The 21881-nt window shown below is 39.2% G+C and overlaps 1 protein-coding gene across 2 annotated transcripts; it reads left to right on the top strand.

Moving 5' to 3' along the window:
* The first annotated feature begins 8025 nt into the window (after positions 1-8025).
* LOC133720812 (uncharacterized) lies at positions 8026-13801 on the top strand. Of its 2 annotated transcripts, XM_062147285.1 has the most exons (12): positions 8026-8634; positions 8752-8869; positions 9202-9433; positions 9567-9697; positions 9936-10044; positions 10190-10229; positions 10666-10755; positions 10878-10977; positions 11101-11231; positions 11317-11419; positions 11903-12609; positions 13278-13801. In XM_062147285.1, exons 3-12 carry the CDS (start codon positions 9295-9297, stop codon positions 13528-13530), a joined length of 1803 nt encoding a protein of 600 aa, XP_062003269.1. In that variant the 5' UTR covers positions 8026-8634; positions 8752-8869; positions 9202-9294; the 3' UTR covers positions 13531-13801. The 2 variants fall into 2 exon arrangements, with proteins under 2 accessions (XP_062003269.1, XP_062003268.1); XM_062147284.1 differs by lacking the exon at positions 8752-8869 and having other exon boundaries at positions 8028-8634.
* Positions 13802-21881: the final 8080 nt, after the last annotated feature.

The raw sequence follows: 21881 nt of genomic DNA on the forward strand, positions 1-21881 counted from the left end.
ATAACATTTGTATTTAGATTGAAAAAAAAAAACAAACAAATAAGCATAACATTGTGATATAAGCAGCAAGCTCTCTCATATCTAGACATATAATAAGATGAAAATATAAACATAACTACATATATTCAGTGACAAAGGCTCTCAAGATATAGATCATGCAGTGAGGCCTATCTAGACTTGAGAGTTGAGACCAACAAGCAAACACGCCATCATGTTCATGATGATAGTCAAAATGATTGAAAAGTGCTTTTCTCATCCCAAAACCAACCCTGCACGAAACTAACTTCCCATGTCCATTAAGAACATCATGGAAACTAACCTCCTATGTACATTAATAAGTTTGAAAAAAGTCAATAACAAATCACCGCCTACACAATCCTGGCACGAAAAGTTCATAATCTGAGAACCAAATTTTGATATTTCTTCATCACTCCCTTCAAAGCCTTCACATTGATTGGCAATAAAAAGTACAAGCTCTTTGCACTCCCTCAGTACAGTAACAACATTGTCCCGATTAATGTGACAATGACTCAAGATCAACTTCTTAAGTTTTGGCAGTGACTTCACAATCCTTGAGGCCTCAACTTCACCAAGACTAGTATGATAAACCATTAAATCCGTAAAATACTCGCAATGAGTGCCAATCTGGACTAAAATTGCATCCAAAGCATTAGGGGAGAAGAAACCTTTCATTGTCAATAACTTATTGAAATGTTCACTCAAAAACTTAGGCCTACCATCCATTTCATACTGGTCCATGATGTTCAACATCCCAAACCCCAAAATCAAGCTCTCCAAAAATTTCCACTTCCTAATCAACTGTGAAACACTGTGAGAAGTCTTGAAAATCACCAAATCATCTGGTAACCATACATTCTTAAGAAGAGGGCATGCGTCCGAAACAAACATCAATCCTTCTTTGGTACAGAATTCTGGTAGCTTAAGTTGAATAGCTAATCCATTGCTACGATTGACTACAAACTTCACAAATGCAGTGATCGAGAAACGAGTCTTATAAATGCCCTACTCGTCTATAAACTTATCATAAAAGGGACCAAAACTCCGAGGAGGTTCCTTACTATTATTAGAATACGTGAACAGAGGAAAAGGCATAAAGTCTGGAAATATGAGGCTTTGAAAGCACAAGGGATTGAGACTTGTAACGTACCATGATTTGCAGACGAAAGGAACTGTCAGAAGCAAAGATTCCATTCCAACTCTGGAAAGCACACGAGTCAAACAGTCCGTCTCTAAATCCTTCCATCTTTTGATTCTGATTCCCTCATCTTCCATGTTTGAAACTTTAAACCCCAAATGATTTTTCCTAATTCACCCAAATTCTGAGAAATGAAATCAAAGAAAATGAATTTGTTGGGAGTTGGGGCTGATGGATTCGAGATAGAACCTGTTGTATTTAATGGTGGGCTTGGCCAGAGTTTGTTGGCTTATTACCAACATTGTTTTTATTTTCTAAAATTATAAATTATAAATTACTAGATAGAAACGCCGATATAGAGGACTATGGTGCACAGTGGCCTTTAAGGAACTTGGGGCTATTTGTGGACAAACAACACCGATAATACACGCGCCCTACATGCATATTTGCAGGAGGCCACCGGGACATGGGAATGTGTTGAGCTAAAATCTCAATAAAATACAAAGATCCTAAGAGTACGGTTGAGCTGAACCTCCCACGGGACATGGGAATGTGTTGCTCTTCCTTGACCCCCTGATATCTTTCTTAATGGGTTTTCTTTTATTTTGCAGGAGGCCACTGGCCCCTTGCGCTAGCCACCTGCAATCGGACGCTGCGGCCTTGTGCCTGCAGGCCATTGAAAACGTATTCACTGCAAATCTGCAGTACAAATTTTGCATATATAATTTAAGAAAAAATTAGTAATTGCAGCAGATTTAAGAGTGAATCATATTCTAGTTACAAACTTTATCTTTAGCTAAAGACATTTATCTAACTAGAGAGATGTATCCTACAAAGAATTGGGCGTGATTAATTTAGATTAGGATAATATCACGTGAACAGAAAATTTATCACTTAGAGCAAACTTATCATTCTACAACAGACTAGGAGTCGTGTTTCATTGAGATACAATATTATGTTTATCAGATTTTAGGTAGTGATCGGATTTTCCTCATCCATAAAAAAAATGCCTCAAAAATTCTAAATTTTTATCTTGCTCACTTCTTAAAAATTTATGATAATGATCTTAATTCATCACAATATTAGACAAAATACCATACATATATACGTTCTCTTATGGCGGTACATTTCGAAATTTTTTGGTTTGAAAATTTGAATTAGATAATTGCAGCTACGCCTTGATTTAAGGTGATAATATTGATCTGATTTTGCTTACTTATAGCTTCCATTTGATTCTTAACATTCAAATGAAACGAAAGTCTAATGTTTGAGCCAGTGAGTACCGGTATAAGGAGTTGAAGACAGTGAAAATGTACGATGCACCCTCTCCATCCAATTCCTAAAATTCGCCAAATCAGAAAGAGCACATGAATTCAAAAGCAAACAAGTCTCTTCAAGTAATTGAACACGTCTGTGTCTCTCTGCATTTCCATTTCATTCATTCAAACCAAAAGTTTGAAAATTCCTCATTGATTAGTATTTAGGATGGTGCAGGTTTCGATTTGGTAAAGTTCCTCTTTCATTTTGTTGCGGTTAGGGTCGAGTAAACACCAGCCTAGACTTCTTGTCTTCGACTGCCCATTATATTTATATTAACCGGCTCTATTCCGGGTTCTCATTCAATAAAACTACGACAGATGAACACACAAGTTTCAATTTTTGAATAGTGATAATATCTCTAATTAATACATATCCCATAAAGTACAAGCATTTACTTAAATCATTATAATATTTTATGTTGTACCATTATGTTAAAGTAATGCTCACAAGCATTTTCTGAAACTTTAAAAATTCTTTTAGGTTAGCAACTTTAATTGATACTTGTCCTTTGTCTTACCATGCTCCGAATTCTCACTTCCATGTTTATGAATCTTTGTCAACTCTTCAGTCATCTTAATTAGGAGGCAGGAAACTATCATAACCATGAAAAATGCACTTAACAATATGAGCTTGGTGTCATTCAAAAGTTACTCTTATAGAATCCTAAAATAAAACTCATGGTAAATGTCAGCAAAGTATTTCACCCTCGAACTCCTGATGATCAATTTGTTTACAAAACAGATGGTTGATACTAAGGTTGACCAACCTCTTACACGATTATTAAAAATAAAAAAAACAGTGGATAAATCTTTTTGTATTTGGAAAAAATAACAAAATTACAAAGATGTCCGAGCATACATTCAAATTAGGGGTCGTCAAAGGGCCGGGCCGGGCATGGGCACAACATTAAAAAAAAATTTGGGCAGACAGGCTTGGGCTTCTTTTAAAAATCAAGGCCTAGGGCCTTACGGGCTTTTTGGGTGGGCAGAGCCGAGCCCATTATATTTATATATCATGTTCTTTTGTTAAAAAAATACAAAAAGCTATAAAAAAATTATGATATGTTAATTATTGAACAAAATAAAATACAAAATTAAAGGAAAAGATGGCCTAATGCAATAATTAGTTCAATATAACTACATAAAAAAATATTAATACTAGAATTGAATGGGCTTTCGGGTTGGGCTTATAAGGCTAGGCCGGGCAGGCTTTAATGGGCCGGGCATGGGCTTTGAACCCTCTGCCCTAGCCATGCCTCCTGCTCAATGGGCAGAGCCGAAATGGGCTTTGCTACGGGCTAGGCCTGGCTTTTTGCCCACTAGATCAGACAGGCGCCCATGGGCTTTTGGGCCCGTGGGCCAAATGATGACCACTAATTCAAACCTTAGCAGCCTGTGGGCCAAATGATGACCCCTAATTCAAACCTTAGCAGCAAGACTCGAATCTTGCTTGCAAGGGAAGCATAATACCAGCACCTCTAGCAATGCACATATGTTTATTTGTGCAAAAATATATTATATACATTTCATAAAATATAATATCGATTTTTTTTCGGAGACTCCTGAAAGCCGCTGGCTTACGTTTCAGGCGACACCCCTCAAGGCGGTTCCTGTTTCTAAGGAATAAGACCATCCACATAGTCACATACTCAATGTCCCCCACTAGGTCGGTGTTTGGCTCCAGTTTTTCTTGAGCTGGTCAACAGTCTCTTTTCTTGCACGGGCGTGCCAGCACCGTTCGGGTGCGGTCGTCGGGGGTGTCCCTTGACCTGACTTCTATCAAGCGATTGTAGACGAGGAGAGCACCAACCTCGTCGTGGGATTCTTTATGCCTCGTGGTGAGGACTTTTGCTGAGCTTCTTCTTGTTAACACAATCGATACTCAATATTGTAGATTGAGCAGAGCGACATCACCGGGAAGTATTGAGAACTTGCTAAAGCGTGACTTTAGCTTGGCTAGGTTGCGAGGGCGTTACCCTTGCTTGGCTGGTTCTGTATACGTTGTGGTCGCGGCACTACCGTCGGCTCCCGAGGAGACTAGGACCGAAGCACTTTGACAGAGGGTTTGGTGGCACTGAAAGTCGGCTTCCGAGAAGACTAGGACTAGGAGTGTGATCACCGATAAGAGAAAGAGAAGGAAAGGAGTTGCTCTTAGAGAGGTTTGCTCTAGAGAGAACTTAGATCATCTTAGAGATGTTTTGATGTATGAATTGGTCATTTTGTAGTGTTTTTGGTCGTGGTACTACAATCGGCTCCCAAGGAGACTAGGACCGAAGTACGTTGACAGAGGGTTTGGTGGCACTAATAGTCGGCTCCAAAGGAGACTAGGACTTAGAGTGTGATCACCGATAAGAGAAGGAGAAAGAGAGGAGTTGCTCTTAGAGAGGTTGCTCTAGAGAGAACTTAGATCATCTTAGAGATGTTTTGATGTGTGAATTGGTCTTTTGTGGTGTTTTTGGTCGTGGTACTACAATCGGCTCCCAAGGAGACTAGGACCGAAGTACGTTGACAGAGGGTTTGGTGGCACTAATAGTCGGCTCCAAAGGAGACTAGGACTTAGAGTGTGATCACCGATAAGAGAAGGAGAAAGAGAGGAGTTGCTCTTAGAGAGGTTGCTCTAGAGAGAACTTAGATCATCTTAGAGATGTTTTGATGTATGAATGAGTGAATTGTTCTATGTTGTAGCCTCTATTTATAGGCTACCAAGCAACACTATTTGGCCTTAAACAACTCATAATGGGTTAGGTTTTAGCACTTAAACATTAATGGAATGTTAGGTTTGAATACTTAAACACTTAATGGAATTTGTTAGGTTTAAGTCATTTTCTGCTCCCTTATCCCTCAATTTTTATCTCCACTAAAAACTCAGATTCAACCTTTTATTTCTTCATATGAAATGATCCACCATGAATGTAGATTATTGTGGTAAAATTTCAGAATTTATTTCCATGTGGTTGGGCCGGAAATGCTGCTGGACCTCTTACAGGTCCAGTTTCCAAGTTTTGCTTATGCAGAAAATTGGACTGTTTGTTTGAAGGTTTTCCACTCCGAACGAGCTTTGGTACTATTCATAAGAAATGATCAATGGGATGTCTAGAATTAATCTGGAAAGTTTCAACTCATTTGGAGTTCGGATGGTTAGTCCGCCATCCCTCATTTCTTGTCTAGCTCGCTTTCTCCTAGCCGAAGTAGGAAAATGTGCTAAAGTTGATTTTTCATTTCCATGTTTGGTAGACCTTATTTAGCCTCTTAATAATATATTTTTGAACTTATCGAAAATATATATGTGAGCCACTGATATTGACTCAATTTCTCCAAGACACGCTTTGTCAAACCAAAATGCTCATTTTGGGTCCAAACAGTCGGTAATCTAATTTTGAAAAAAAATTGGTGGCTGAAATCATTTGCTTATCTTCTCTTTTTTCCTTCAATTTTCAAACCATTCCAAAAGAAACGAATTGAATCGTTCATAGCATGTAACATGTACCTGAATTTTATTAAAATCACTATAGAACCAAAGGTTTCAACAGTACTCTTTTATGATTTCCCTTGACTGGTGGATAGAAAATATTTGCAATTTCCTTTTCATTGGGTATGAAGACTTCGTTAACCTTGGAGAAATAATTCATTTTATGTAATCTTGGTCCTTAATATACTGTCTTTCTCCCCTCTAGAAAAAATTGAAAAAAAAAAATCTTGGAAAGAGCTTTGCTAAGATTTTTTTTTTTTTTTTGCCAGAAACATCTTTTTCAATGTCTCAAATCAAAGAATTATCGAATGACTTCCTTCCAAACTCGCGTTGGTCAATTTTACACTTGTGGATCTCAAGGTTGTTGGAAAATCGCTAGTTACTAATGGTGGTGCCTACTTGTTTTGTCATTCTCTCTTGGATATTGGTAAAACTTGAGGCTTTTGAAGAAAAGATGAGAAGGCCTTGGGTTGTTGTGATGGTGTAGAAATTTGGAAGGCTTGCCTCGATTGCTTTATAGCACATTTTGAGACGGTCGCAGTATGTGATGGTGTTTTTCAGGATAGCCCATAGGGTTTTGATACTACTATAGTAATGGTGAAAAACTGTAATGATTTATCGATCTGATCCCAACTAAAGTGGAGCTTATTACAATTAAGGTTTAGTTTAGAACATGAAAAGTTTTGCTTGTACGGAAGCTATATGTTTTTGTGTGAGCTATTCGAGAAATAAGAGTGTGTTTTCTTCAAGGATGACTTGTGTACAGATAATTCTCTAATTGAAACTGAATAGGCTTTTTACTCACATGAGGAAACTCAATATCTTAAAGTCAGTTATTCATACGCTCTAGCTCAACTCACACTGTAGATGAGATAGTAGAAGTCAACTTTAATTTATAACAGGTAGAAGCACCTCATATATACTCACCAATGCACCCTTCACTTATTTTTATTTTTTTTTCGATGACAACCCTTCACTTGTTAATATTGGTGACTAATCACCACATTGAAAATCAAAGAAGCTAATACACGAATGATAGAAAAAGCGGCCTTGAGATTTGAGTCTTCTATGTGGCGAGTTTCAAGAGAGAAAAATGAGAGCAATAGGTTTCTCATTCTGTCAAAGAAAAAAGAAGAAGAATAAGTCGTGTTATTAATGAGGCAACATGTATAATTTATGTTCACTTTATAACACACCCCTTTAGGGTTGACATAAAGAACAATTATCCAATAATGACTTTGCAATGTAGAAATAGTAAAAAGAAAAATGCTTAGAATCTTAAATATGTGGCAGCTATCACATCATCCTTTTTTTTTTTTTTTTCTTTGGAAAGAGATTGGTGAGCTAGAATTTATAATTTATTTTATGATTTATATTATGCTTATTTTAAATCAAAAGTTAAAACTCAATTTGAAAGAGTTAAAAGAAATAAATTTAGATGAACTCTTGATGCTGGAGAATGGTTGATCGTGAACTCATGATGATCTTTTTTTTTTTCCAATGAAGCTTGTTGTGATCTTTTCTATTACTCATTTAATCAACTTAGTAAATAAAATATAAAATTCCTCCCAACAATTTCGCAAGTAAATACTTTATACCAAACTTTATGTCATTGTGATGGTTGGAGATCAATTTCTTTTAAATCATTCCATTCTAATGATCACAAGAAAAAATTAGTACTATTTATCCCTGATAGAATATATAAAAAATTAGTCACATCATCATACTAATTTGTTTGTTTGTTTTGTATAGCTGTGCTAATTTGATTTGCAAGTTGCAAACTTGCTCACCACTAACGAACCATCTTTAACTTATAATCAAGTTTTCAACCACAGCTTGGGTCTTTGGTCACTCCCCATTTACAAGTTCCAACAAGAAGAACATTCTTCACCCGAAGAAACGTCAACTCCATATTTTAATCCTCTTCACAAAAAAAAAAACAAAAACTCTATATTTTGACGTCATATTTTATACAAAAAGCCAAAAAGAGGGCAAGTAGCCTTAAACTACCCTCAACCACTTGAAGGCGCGAATCTAGCCGCCGTGCGTGACCCTTCCACAGCTCCCAAAAGAGGAATAACACACCTAATTCCTTCCGTGCCGAACTCACAGTCGAACTACACGTGTCCTCATTCCTCCTTTTCATCCCCCCACTTTTAATTTCCATAATTGTTTTCTGAAGTTGCTTCCTTTTTTCATTTTCATTCTTTAATCGTTGATTTTGCTTGGTCTTAATGATTTCCTCCGACCGACCTCAATTAATGTATACACAGTTGACAGTTAGCTGGCAGTTTCCAGTTTCGTCCCACCCGCCATTACTGTACACCAGCCTTGTTCTCAAACCAGTACAACTAGAACAATCCACACCTTGTTGTTACTGTTCACCTTTTAAAATCTTGTTAAAAGGAAATCAATTTTATTGGTTGGGTTTCTTTATTATATATATGCTTTTTAAGTTACCTGGAAAGGTCTTGGAATCCGTTATGCCCAAGGAAAAGGGGCCTGTCTTGGGGGTATCACATCAGGTGGGCTTGTCTCTGGTTTCAGTGGGCAGAATCATTTCTTTTTGTTGAGATCTGCAACCTGGGTGGTGAAGATTTCAGTCTTCAAGTTCTGGGTTTTGTTCAGAATTTTGGAAAGATGGGAACTTGAACTGGGCAGTGGACTCGTGGGCTGAAGACAGGTTTTATGTGAGTTGGGTTTTTGAATCATCCATGAATTTATGTTTTTATGTATGATGTTGATTTGAATTAGTTCGTGATGATTTTCATGCACATGGGTTAGATTCTGTTTTTATGTTGCATCAGCAGCTTGGAACTGAATCAGTTTGTGGTGCCTGATATTGGAATTGATGTTTACCTTCAGCTTCTATTGGCCAAATATGTTGTGGACTTGAATGATGGTCATTTGTTCATGAACAATGAGGTGGTGTCGTAATCACTACCCATATGCTTAAAATTCTGTATTTGGGTGCCGGTTGTGTTGAAAATTCTATTGCTATTGGCAAGCATGGAGAGCTTTATATGCAGAGTTCATGTAGTTATGTTGAATTTTAAAGCTTCTATAGCTCCTTTTGTTGCTCCATTTGAATTTTAAACATTTGATGTGTAATCACTTGCTGGTGTAATATCGATACCTCATTTGTTGTCATCAATAAGAGCTCTTGATAGACATTGTATTTTTGCACATATGATCTTAGAGGGTCTCAACTGATTACAGAATTTAACTTTTCTTTATAAATATCATTTTGGGTTCAGGGGATGATACTGTAATCTATTGGTAATACCTGGATTAGTTAACCGTCACGACTTTCTGAGAGGGCTCTTCGTAGTTTGGCTGGAAATGCAAAGATGGAGAAAAAGAGAAAAATCACTCAATACAGAGAGAGGCTGGACAAGACACTGACATTGCCTAATCTAACAAATAAGGAGGCTCTAAAAGTCCTTGTCAAGGATCAGCTTTTGCGTTCTTCAGAAACTGAAATTGAAGGTGGCTAGTTCTTACGAATTTCCTTTTGGAGTTCTTCAATCACCCACCCTCTTGATACGGGGTTATTCATATCCTGGTTGCATCTGGTGCATATGGTGTGCACTTCATAACTTTAGCCTTTTGGGTTCTGCAGGTTGTAATGCAAATGTGATAGAACAAAGGACGGCTGAGGTGTCAAATTTGCTTGACATGCTGAGGAGTGCTTCAGATGGTGATGACAAGGGGTTGAAAACTTGTGATACCCTATCACACCCTGAATGGAAAGTACGCTATCAATCTGCATTATTTTCTTCAAACTCTGGCTTATGGAACTGTTTACTTCATTATAATAATTCTTGTCTTTTCCTTCTCTAAATATCTGGGAAGTTCATATCTATAATTTCAAATCTTGATTAATTGGCCAATTTGTGGCAAATATATTGAGAGTTACTAAGTGAACTTCTTTGTTCATCAGTATGCGCTTAGGATACTTATATGCTTCAAAACATACTTCTTTTTACAGTTAAAACAGGACAATGAGGAGTTCCGGGTTATGTATCGTGAGGGAATCCAAGGCTCTCCATTTCATACATTACTTGTTGAAGGTTACATAGATGGGCCTGTAGATGTCTGTAAGTTAAGCTGAAATACTCAAAACATTATTACGTCTCACGCTAAAATGATGAACTTTAGATCATGTATCTTTTTGGGACTGTTGAACCAATCTATAGTTAAATAAATGTCTAAAGACAGTATAAAATTTCCTTTCTATTGCAGGTTTGTGCATCTCATGTGAGGCAGACCTTTACAAGAAATGGTATGTCATTTCAATCATTGCATGTGGACTCGAACTATACATATTATTTGTAATGACATATGGTCTATGCTGTGTGCGAGTCTTTCTAAATGTTCTCCATCAAATAATGTTGCTTCTTTCATCCAAGGAAATTGGGGTTGAATGAGTTAGCATGTAGGGCTTCATTAAGGAGTTCTAAGACTCATAAAACAACAATGTTTTGTTCTGTTTAGTGCAGTATGTGTATACTACTTATTCAGGCAATGTGCATTTGAATGCTCTGATGCTATGCTTAGGCAGTGGACCGCGTAATAAACACTCGCACGTGCCCACGTGCTCATTGAAACTGATTTCTTCTATATACAGAAATTTTAATGAAACATCAACTCCAAGAATTTGTAATGTGCACTGTAGGGATACTGTTATTCAGACATAATTAGTTTTTATCCTTCTCCAGGTGGCCTCAGTCTACCATTCCAACTTTTAAAATTCTCTCTGGGAAGTGTTTACAGAAGGTCGGGATTGGCGAACAGATATCTGTAGTGAGGTTTGTCTAAATCCAACATAAAAATGCAAAATTTGTTAAAAGATCTCTCATTTGATTTTTACCACTTGTGAGAATATTTTCCATTTCCAATGCTGACCTTTGCATATATTTTTGGAAGAAAGGATGAAGATTCCGTGGCCACTTTCACCTAGGGAAGCTGTTGTGCACTATTTTGTGTTTGAGTACTATGAAGATGACCTGGTTGTTGTTCTCTTGAACACGGTAGGAATTTAAACTTTTCCAGTTGATGTCATTCCTTTATTTTGGTGGTCATATGTCCGAATTTCCAGAAATTCCATAGAAGAAAACCTGAATGAAGTGATTCTATTGTTAATTGTGTTTTAGATCTCTGATTTTGGAGGCATTGATGATGGCCTTAAAAATGAGGCAACTGATGGAGCAAAGGAAGTAGTTAGGATAGATGTAGTAGGTGGCTTTGCTTTGCAGAAGGTTACCGATGATAGAAGTTACTTTCGGTATGTAATGGTTACTTGAATCTTGCATTCATTTACTTTGTTCATTGGCTTTTAATTAAAGCTTTGAAATTGTCAAATTTTGTAGGACAATAGCAAATATGGATATAAAGATGGACTTGATCCCACCATCCCTTATAAATTTTATCTCAAGGCAGCTCATTGGCAATGGTTTCAGACTGTATCAAAAGGTTGTATGTTTACTTTGTAACATAGGAAGATGCATCTAGTATATAGGCACATGCACAAACACATATATACCAAAGGGGCACTATTAATATTTTTCTGAGCATAACTAAGGCTACACCTCAATCTATTCTTGTCAGCTAATCAACTAGGTTCTCTATTATTGTGTAGTTATGTACATAACTATCATCCAGGGAACTTGATAATTTGTGTAAATCTGATATACTGTGAAGGATGTGAAAAATAGAAGGACATTGCAAATTTCTAAAACAAAGGAACCTGACTTCTTAAGAACTTCAGAAATTTCCTGAAGCTTTACATTTCCAAGATCAAAAGTGGGAGGGGGAAGGGGTGAAATTGAATTTACATGTTGGCCAGTGTGCTGAAACTGCATGGCGACATCTTTCACTATCATGTATGGGTCTCTATTTTTATGATTTGTGTTTTCGTTAGATTTTCTAATCTTTGACGCTGTTACAACCTTATAGGTAGTGTCTTCTAAGCTTAATCGTGATGAAGATTACAGCAAGGCTTTGAGAGGCCCACTATACTCTCGCATACGTGAAGCTCTTTCTTCACTTCATGAATCAAGCAGGCTTCTGGAGGGAAAAAAGCTAAATGGTGATGCATCCAATCTCTCTGAAGAACATCTAGTTAAAAATAAAATGAATGATTTGAAGTTGGTGGATATGGATGAGAAAGTTCGTGATGAACACCTTGCAAGTGAAGCTACCCCAGATGATGCACATGTTACTGGAGGAAACACTCTTTGTGAGATTGAGGAGGTAGAGAGTGAAGAAAGCAAGACTGAGGAGATTAGAAGCGAAAAAAGCAAGATTGAGGTGGTAGAGAGCAAAGAAAGCAGGCAGCTTGAGGATCAAACATCCAACAAAATTCCAGAAAGGGGACATGTAAATGGAAAGAGAAACGTGTTTATCAGTTCTGAGGTGGAAGAAGCTATAGGAACAATAGAAAGGGTCATTTTGAGGGTTAGGCAATATAGGTTCAGCGCTGAAATGCCATCCTCTGGTTTCACCAATGAAGTCTTACGAAAGGAAAATGATGGACCTAACCCAGAGTCCTTAGAAGATGAAGTCCGCTTAAGTGAACATTTTTCTGCATTAACTAAAGAAGAGGACACTGAAGGGGTGTTGACTACACCTTTAAGGAATAGCACTGCCATTCAAAACATAAGGTACTACTTGTATGCTGTTCATTGTCCTAGATGAATAGTTCCAGTCCAAGTCATATACCTTCTCCTACATTGTTGCTGATTTTCAGTTGGGTTAATGGGTTTCATATTTCTCTTACCTCCATTTTGTTTGTTTTTTTTTTTCTTCCCTGAAAAATCTGCAAAACACAAAATAAGCCTTTGATGATGAATAGAAATACTATAGTTACGGTGGGAAATCTATAGTTGATACCATGAAGGTGAAAACAAGTAGAATAATTGTGGTCTTTCACATTTTGGTGTACCTGAACATTAAGGCCTGACTGCTCACTGAATCTGGGGAGAAAATGTTAATTCTCCCTTTGTATAAAATCTGCTCATTCTGTGTTCAATTGGTCAGAAGCAGAGTGGAATACAAGTTGTGTAAGAAATGTATCCCTTTTGACACAAGTTTATCTCTTCAATTAGTCTTCAGAAACAATGAGGGAAAGAAATGGGACTTAAGTCAACATACCATGAGAAACTTTTTACTTCCTCTCTCGTTTTATCTTGAAGCCAAAGGGTTCCCTAACTATTCTGTTGTCAAACTGTCTTCCTTAGAATTTAGGAATGCATTTCCAAGTTAAGCTAGCGCAGATGAATGTTACTCATAATTCTGAATTAGTCAAACCTTTTTGATTGTTTTGTTGCAGTTATGCAGGCTCAAATTACTTGTCGAAGGAAGCTAACCATAACAGAATAGTACCTACTACCCCATTGTGTTCCTCCAAAGATGGGATTGCTGAGTTACCAGTAGTGGATAACATCATGCATAGTACTAACCAAATTAGCTGCAAGACAAATGACACTCATCAAAGTAGTCCCAGTAGAAGGAAGAAGTCAGGGCGGCAAAGAAGGCTTGGGTTCTGTTGCTTCAACATCAATTCGGGAGAGATAGATTCTTAAGAGGCGAATGAAGTTAAAGTTGCAAGACTGGAGTTTTGTAAGTCACTCCACAATTCTACATTCTGAGCCCAATTGATTGCATAAGGGTTGAGAGTGGATCTGGAGCATTTCATGATTGAAATGGCTTATAACTGGTTAAATATACGACTATGAGTTTTCTGGGAAAAAGATGTATCGGTATTTTATAATAGCCAATTGCATAGTAAGTAATAGTGGAAAAGTATACAGCTGCAAATAGATTGTGTTTTCTTATGGGACTTGTTCTTGGTCAGTCGTGTGTTTTATATAGTTGATGGTTGTGATTTGAAGTACTGGGTCTTTTCTGCGCTTCAAATCTTCTTTTGAGAAAACGATCTCCACTCTCTCCAAGGTTGATATGGATCCTCTGCATGCATTTTTTGTGCTCGGCGTCTTGGTATAAGTAGGGAGAGCTTCTAATAAGGAATACTAAAATAAGGACTAGTTGAGGACTTTTTTGTGAGACCTATTTTTTGATCACATTTTTGCAAATCAACCGTTAGATGTTTAGATATTCATGTGTTAATCATTTATGCAATTTTTCAACCAAATTGAAAATCAGTAACGCATTTATAATCGTGATTTATGAATTATGAACATGAGTGGTTCATGTTTGAAGATCTGGTTCATCCATTTATTTGATCTAGTTCGGTACTTTAATAATTAGCAATTTGGCAGAAAAATTTCAGAGGTGATCTGCTCATGCATACTTAAACATCAAACGGTTGATTTGCCACAATGTAATCGAAAAGTGGTCTCTCAAACCGTTGATTAAAAAATTATCTACTAGTCCTCATTAAAATGGTCCTCAGTAGAAGGGATTCAATAAAAAGTATTGGACCACATACTTATCGAGTATCTTGTGAAGTTTGCAACTAAATGATTCAAATAGAGGTCAATAATTGATCATAAAAAATCCTAGAGGTAATCGTCATATAGGAGATACCTCAAAATCTTGCTCTCATATATGTGTATCAAGACAATGTGCGCGCGCGCATTTTTAGAGTATTAGGCCGTATCTAGGGCGGAACCGTCATTGAGCGTGACGAAGTCCGGGGAGCCCCCCCCTCCCAAAAAAAAAAACTTATGTATAAATTAATATGTATGCTATTAAAAAATTAATTAAAAACTCTTTCATACACTATACTGGACCCCCCCTCCACTTTGTTTGGCTCCAATTTTGCTGCTGCTGGTCAACAGTCTCTTTTCTTGCGCGGGCGTGCCAGCACCGTTCGGGTGCGGTCGTCGGGGGTGTCCCTTGACCTGACTTCTATCAAGCGATTGTAGACGAGGAGAGCACCAACCTCGTCGTGGGATTCTTTGTGCCTCGTGGTGAGGACTTTGCTGAAGTTTCTTCTTGTTCACAAGTCGATACTCAATATTGCAGATTGAGCAGAGCGAAATCACCGGGAAGTATTGAGAGCTTGCTAAAGCGTGACTTTAGCTTGGCTGGGTTGCTAGGGCGTTACCCTTGCTTGGCTGGTTCTGTAACCGTTGTGGTCGCGGCACTACCGTCGGCTCCCGAGGAGACTAGGACCGAAGCACGTTGACAGAGGGTTTGGTGGCACTGAAAGTCGGCTTCTGAGAAGACTAGGACTAGGAGTGTGATCACCGGTAAGAGAAAGAGAAGGAGAGGAGTTGCTCTTAGAGAGGTTTGCTCTAGAGAGAACTTAGATCATCTTAGAGATGTTGTTGTTGAATGTGAATGTGTCTTGGTGTCGGTGTTTGGTCGTGGTACTACAATCGGCTCTCGAGGAGACTAGAACCGAAGTACGTTGACAGAGGGTTTAGTGGCACTGAAAGTCGGCTTCTGAGAAGACTAGGACTAGGAGTGTGATCACCGGTAAGAGAAAGAGAAGGAGAGGAGTTGCTCTAGAGAGAACTTAGATCATCTTAGAGATGTTTTGATGTTGTGAATGTGTATGTTAGAATGAGAGGAGAATGTGTTTATATAGGGAAGAAAAAGAAGAGTGAAATGATGAGTGGAAGAAAAATAATGAAAGTGGTTTGTAAAATATGGAAAAGATAGAGAAATGATGAAATGAAAGCAAAGCATGAAGGTGTAGAAACATGGAAGGGATGATGATCTATTAAAGAGATTGTAGTAGAAAAATATATCCAAGGAAAAAAAAGAAAAGCATCTAGCTTTCTTCATGTGGGTAGGAAACATGAACATGTGAATATTGAGCTGGTTTTAGGTCAGTTTCTGCCCCTTTATTCCTTCAATTATTTCTCCAACAAGACTTCCGAATGAGCCTTCGACTTCTTCATAAAAAATGTTCCACTATGAGTGTAGATCATCCTGACAAATTTTCAGAGCTTTATTCCATGCGGTTGGGCTGGAAATGCTGCTGGACCTCTTACAGGTCCAGTTTTCCAGTTTTGCTTCTGTAGAAAATTGGACTGATTGTTTGAAGGCCTTCCACTCAAAACAATCTCTGGCACTCTTCATAAGAAATGATCCTTGGGCTGTCTAGAATGGATCTGCAGAGTTTCAGCTCATTTCAAGTTCATTTGGTCAGTCTGCCGCCCCTCCTTCCTTGTTTAGCTCGGTTTCTCCTAGCCGAAGTAGGAAAATGTGCTAAAGTTGACTTTTCATGTTTCCATGCTTCCATGCTTCCATAGTAGGCTTTATTTAGCCTCTAAATATATATTTCGAACTTCTCGACAATATATAGCTTGAGCCACTGACATTGGCTCAATTTCTCCAACACGTGCCTTGTCAGGCCAAAATGCTCATTTTGGGTCCAAACATTGCCCCCCAGATCTCGAAGTCAAAGGTCTTCGTCTTGACTGAAGGGGTCTTGAATCAACACTACTCTTATAATGTTGTTGCTCCAAAGCCACTTGTATTGGCTTGACTGTTTCCATATAGGCCTCTAAATAGGCCATAAAGCTTGAATGCCACTACTGAATTGCCTTTGTCATGAACTGACGCTTCCTTTGCCAACTTTATTGCCCCCCATGAATCTGGTGAAACTTGGGCAGGTTGTAAGAGATCAGAACTTTAGCGTGCCCCCCATGTGAAGGAGACTACTTTTGATCGCGAATGAGGATCCTTCTCTTCCTTGGTGGTAGCTTCGCCATGTGTATAGCAGCAAGTATCTGCCTTGTTTGCTAGCTCTCTGTTGAGAATGAAACTGCTGCAAAAGAAGCCCAACTCGATGAACCTTTGGCTGCTTCTGAAGAAATGGGCCGCAACTTGGCCCATCTCAGAGAACGGGCCACTCAGGCCGAAGCAAGTGCTATTGCGGCGAACCTCCGCGTGGAGGAACTTTGCTTGAAATTGAGCTTTGCGGGCCAATCTCTGTAGGCCCCCTCGAAAACCGTTCGGTCTCCTCACATACTGTTAATCCCTTCTTTTCCGAGATTTAAGGCATTAATCACTCGTTGAAAAACAACAGTCGTGAAAAAATAATCTTGTGAAAAGAACAGTTACCTCCTCGAAAACCGTTCGGTTTTCCCACATGCTATTAATCCTCTAATAATAGCTAATTCCTCAAAAACCGCTCCTCACATGCTGCTAATCCTTTTTTTCCCGAGATTTGGAATCACTAATCTCGATTTATTGACATCGGTTTTGAAATAGAGCTTCATCCAAGGGTGGGGATTTGCCTGAAGTCCCTATAAATAGTTGTATTTCAGGAAGGGAATACTCACAACAACTTTTCTGAAATATTCGAGAAATGGCCTTTCAATCCTTGCTTCTTTTTCTCCTTCTTCACAAATCTTCCCTTCATGAAATGACCTTTAGCCTCTAAATTTTAGGCTTTATGGCGTAATCTTAAGCCTGGGTTAGGCCTCATGGCGTAATCTTAGGCAACCCCTTGTTTCGTCCTTCTGGAGTTTTGCAACAAAAATGCCAGGCTTCAGATCGGTTTAGAAACACGAGGGGGCTCCAAGTGTGGGATCTCCGGTCATGTAAGATCATTTTTTGAGAAAATCCCATACGCGGAGCGAAACGGGGAGAGGGAGGACGGCCACTCTGAGGTTCGTCTTTCCTCCTCTGTTTCCTTCCTTCTGGACCTGGCCCGTGTTGTGCCCTCCAGATGGAAGGGGCTTTGGTTCTCACCTCCTTCTCCCCCTTTCTCTTCTTGATAGAATCTTGGAGGGATGAGAAGGGATGGACTCTTTGAAAGAATGGGTTCAAGCTACAGAATGGCTGTTCCTATACTTCACGTCCAACTAATGGTGGTTACCAAGGCTAGAGGGGGTGCAGAGACTCAAGCTGATATTCGGTTCCTTCACTCTCTGCCCCTCCAGGAGATAATGGCGCGGCTCAACCCGACGTTGGATTCCATAGCTGCTTCCAATTGAGGGGGCTTGGAGGCTCCATTTTCTTTCACTGGAGTCTCCCTTTCTCATGGATAATGGCGTTGGCCAAGCCTATGTTGTATTCCTCTACCGCTTCCATGTAAAGGGGGCGCGGGGGCTCCGTTACTCCTCTTTTTCCTTCCCTGAAGTCTGCCCCTCCTTGAGATAATGGCGCGGCTCAACCCGACGTTGGATTCCATAGCTGTTTCCACTTGAGAAAAGATTCAGAAGATATCCGAAGATTCATGTTTTGTATTCTAGCCACTTTTGGCTTTGTAATGAATGTACTGCTTTTGGCCGCAAAGCCACTTTATGAATATAATAATATTTTCTTATCCTGATATCCAAATATCCGTGAGAAGCCAATAATTGTGTCTCGCAAGGCCCCAAATATAGGCCCCCATAGTTGTATATTGAAAATAATATGAACTTTTAAAATATGCTCCGCGTCAAAAAGAGCCTCGCGGCGAGGGTTTTGAGACAATATGTATCTTTTGGATCCACTTGCTGGCTCCCAACTCAAAACTCTTAGCGTCAATAACTCCTTCTTTTCCGAGACTTAAGGCACTAATCACTCGTTGAAAAACAACAGTTGTGAAAAATAATCTCGTGAAAAGAACAGTTACCTCCTCGAAAACCGTTCGGTTTCCCCACGCGCCAATAATCCATTCTTTTCCGAGATTTAAGGCAACTTTAATCACGCTTTACTGACACTTAGTTTGACTCTTCTCTTTGACCGTCCATCCAAGGGTGGATATTTGCATGCCTATATCTTCCTCCACATTATAAACCCAAATTTCCAATCCCAAAATCATATCATCAACTCGAATATTTCTAACAGCAATTACTCATCATCATCACTCTTCAATTCTTGCATTCTCTCAATCCATCACCAATGGAACCACAAACCCAGCAACCAACCGAGGATGGAGGAAGCAACAAAGCAGCCGGGAGTAGTGCTAACATGCTTTGTAGGCGGAACAGGTGGAATCCTACTACAGATCAGATAAGAATCCTCAAGGAGCTTTTCTACAATAAGGGAGTTAGGTCCCCAACTATAGAGCAGATTCAGAGGATCTGTCTCCAGCTGAAATGGTACGGCAAGATCGAGTTCAAGAACGTCTATTTTTGGTTCGTGAACCAAAGGGCTCGGGAGAAGCAGAAGAAGAGGTCCACTTCGGATGTTCATGTGCCCATGCAAAGATCAGGGCTTGTGGGTGATGACAATGTTACCAATTCATCTGCACCTGCTTCTGCTTCTGCTTCTTCTGCTGGTGTGATGATTGCTTTTAACGGACAGATGGGGAACTATGGCGGTTATGGATCCATGAACATGGAGAAGAGTGCTAGGGATTGTTCAATCTCAGTTGGAGGGGGAACTAGTTCTACTTTCTTTGACATGAATGTAGAACAAACTTTCAAGGAACAAAGAGGAGAAGATCACCAGGAGATTGAAACCCTTTCACTGTTTCCCGTGCATGGTGAGGACATCTTTGGCAACATGAAGACTACTTCCGATGGAGGTGGCGGTCACGGTGGTGGCTCTCACATTTCCCTTGAGCTCAGCCTTTCCTGCGAGGGCAAAGCTGGAAAAAGTTTCTGGAGCCGCTGACTCGGCTTAGTAGCTTTGCGAGTGTAGGAACACTTTAGAATTGCCCCCTAAGAGTTGTATTTATGACTTTTTTTTTTATTATTTTTTTTTATTATTATTTTTTTATTTTAGCCATAAATTTGGAGATTGAAACCCTTCACAGACAGTTGAAAGGGCATCCTAAGACTCAAAACAAAACAAAAACAAGAACAACACATAAAGTGACGCAACATACAAGAAAAAACGTTTTGGACTTAGGGATATTTCTCTTCTCCTTTCGGTAACTCCTTTGGAACATGACCAGGTGAAGAGAGGAACGATTTTGGCGGAGCTCAGCTCACTTGATTGACAGGGGACGAGACCCTTTGTCAGCTCTTCTCGTATCCAAACTAGACCTTAGACATCACATCCCATTGGATGCGCCCGATGAAGAAGATATTTACCCAAAATTCATTTTGACTCTAATAATAAACAAACAACCAACGAAATAAAGAACAAAGATAAACAAAAACTGAAATATGAATAAAAAACCTAAAACAAAGTTAACGAAATTTGCCTATTTTTTTTTTTTTAACTTTAGGCTAAATGGGCTTAGTATTGTATAGTGTTGCCCCCCTCGTGTTGCTAGGCATAGCGAAGAAACAATTATGGGCCTCAAAAACAGGCCTTCATGAATGGGCTTCGCGAGTGTAGGAACACTAGAATTTCCCACGAAGGCTTATGCATGCGAAGAGACTGGCTAATAAATTAATCCCTCAGTGTTTTGATTCCTCAGTAATTTTTGGATCGCACTAATTTTTTTTTTTTTTTTTTTTATAAGTAGCTGAATTCAATAAGACAATGTGAATCAAGGTTTAGACATGCGGTCCAAGTATAGTCGCCTAGACACAAATTTTCTGTCAAATCCTTTGGGCAACCTTACTGAAATGGCCAGGTGGGGGAGGGCGAACAAGAGAGGCAGAATCCATTTTGGCATGAGCTACTCCCACATAGTGGTTTAGGCCCATTTGCACGCACTTCTGGATTCAATAACCTGTCATGAACGTTGTCCCCTTTCTAGACACCATTTCACATAGGCTATACTTACTAAGATGTGAAAGGTCATAAGTGTGAAGACAGTTCAACAAGTGTTAATAAAAGCCGCCCTTAACCTTAAGGGACCTGAACTAGGCACCAATAAGGAGTTTAGGCCAATATTAACAAAAGAGACTTCACCTATTCCGTTATGATTCACAACCCCTTACCAAATTCATTTTTTTTTTTTTAAATTTTTTTTTTTTACTATGAAAATAAAGGTAAAAAACTGAAAACTGACAGGAAATTAACAACAAAGCAAGGAGCTAGCAGCGACACGTTTGGCTAACCTCTAGAAGACCACGGGGGAGGCCATCTATGTTTCATTCCAAGCTTCGAGTTATCAAAATTTGTAGGGTAAAAATCCCTCCTGTGAGAGCTTGTAAGAAAAGAACAAAGATACTTCTCGTTGAAGAATTTGGAGGAATTTGGCTCGTGAGAGGGGTAATCTTGCCCCCCAAGTATCTTTGTTGGTTGACGAGGCATGATCTTTAATTGCAATTTGGGAGATGACGGTGTCCCAAGATCGGCTTTGTCGCCAATTGTTGCCAACTTCTCTTGATCAAAGGGATGATCATGGGTCATATCTTGCCCCCCATGCAGCTGATCAGTAGCCACGTATTTGGCTTGATCAGTGGAAAAATCAGATATTTGTTCAGAGACAATTGTATTGTTAGAAGAACAATCTTGTTGATGATCTTTTCCATGCACAGCCTCTGTGTAAGGCTGTGACTCACCAGTAAGACCCTTAGGTTGATTGCCACCTATAGGCAAGTTAGTCTCAGAAATGACCTCTTTGCGAGCAGGTTTTTGACGTTCCAATTCGCCTTGCTGCGAATTAGCCAAGCTGGAACCTTCCTCGCGTAAGGTTGTGAACTCAGATGTGATGTTCGCGGCATGTTGAGTGGTCTGTTTGTCACTGCTCAAGAAAGGCTTATGGAATTGTTCTCTAACTTCTCGAGCGTTCTGCTCAATTTGTTGGTCCCAATCGCGAAACCTCTGCTTTGTTTTTGCGATCAAACTGGCAATGTCCCTGGCTCGCTTTTCTTTATGCCTCTCGACGTTGGCCATGATGATCGCCAGCTGTTCCTCAATGCTTGCCCCCTCTGGGATGGGAATAGGCATAAACTCATCATTAATGGCAGTATCGCTAGTGGTGGCAACATTGACCATCTATTTAATTTAGGAATTTCTTTTGGTAAAGATTTTCCCCTAGCATCTCAATGATGGCGAACAAATGCAAAAAGACTCTAGTGTAGTCCCACTGGGCGTGCCAAAATGTTTGGCTCCAATTTTGCTTCAGCTGGTCAACAGTCTCTTTTCTTGCGCGGGCGTGCCAGCACCGTTCGGGTGC

This window comes from Rosa rugosa, chromosome 7 (genome assembly GCF_958449725.1).
Source record: "Rosa rugosa chromosome 7, drRosRugo1.1, whole genome shotgun sequence".
NCBI classification, from domain to species: domain Eukaryota; kingdom Viridiplantae; phylum Streptophyta; class Magnoliopsida; order Rosales; family Rosaceae; genus Rosa; species Rosa rugosa.

Excerpts from the sequence above, each read along its gene's own strand:
- LOC133720812 (XM_062147285.1), top strand. The coding sequence starts at position 9,295 with ATGGAGAAAAAGAGAAAAATCACTCAATACAGAGAGAGGCTGGACAAG. Across the intron at positions 11,420-11,902 it reads GTTTCAGACTGTATCAAAAG|GTAGTGTCTTCTAAGCTTAA; the intron begins GTTGTATGTTTA and ends ACAACCTTATAG. Across the intron at positions 12,610-13,277 it reads ACTGCCATTCAAAACATAAG|TTATGCAGGCTCAAATTACT; the intron begins GTACTACTTGTA and ends GTTTTGTTGCAG.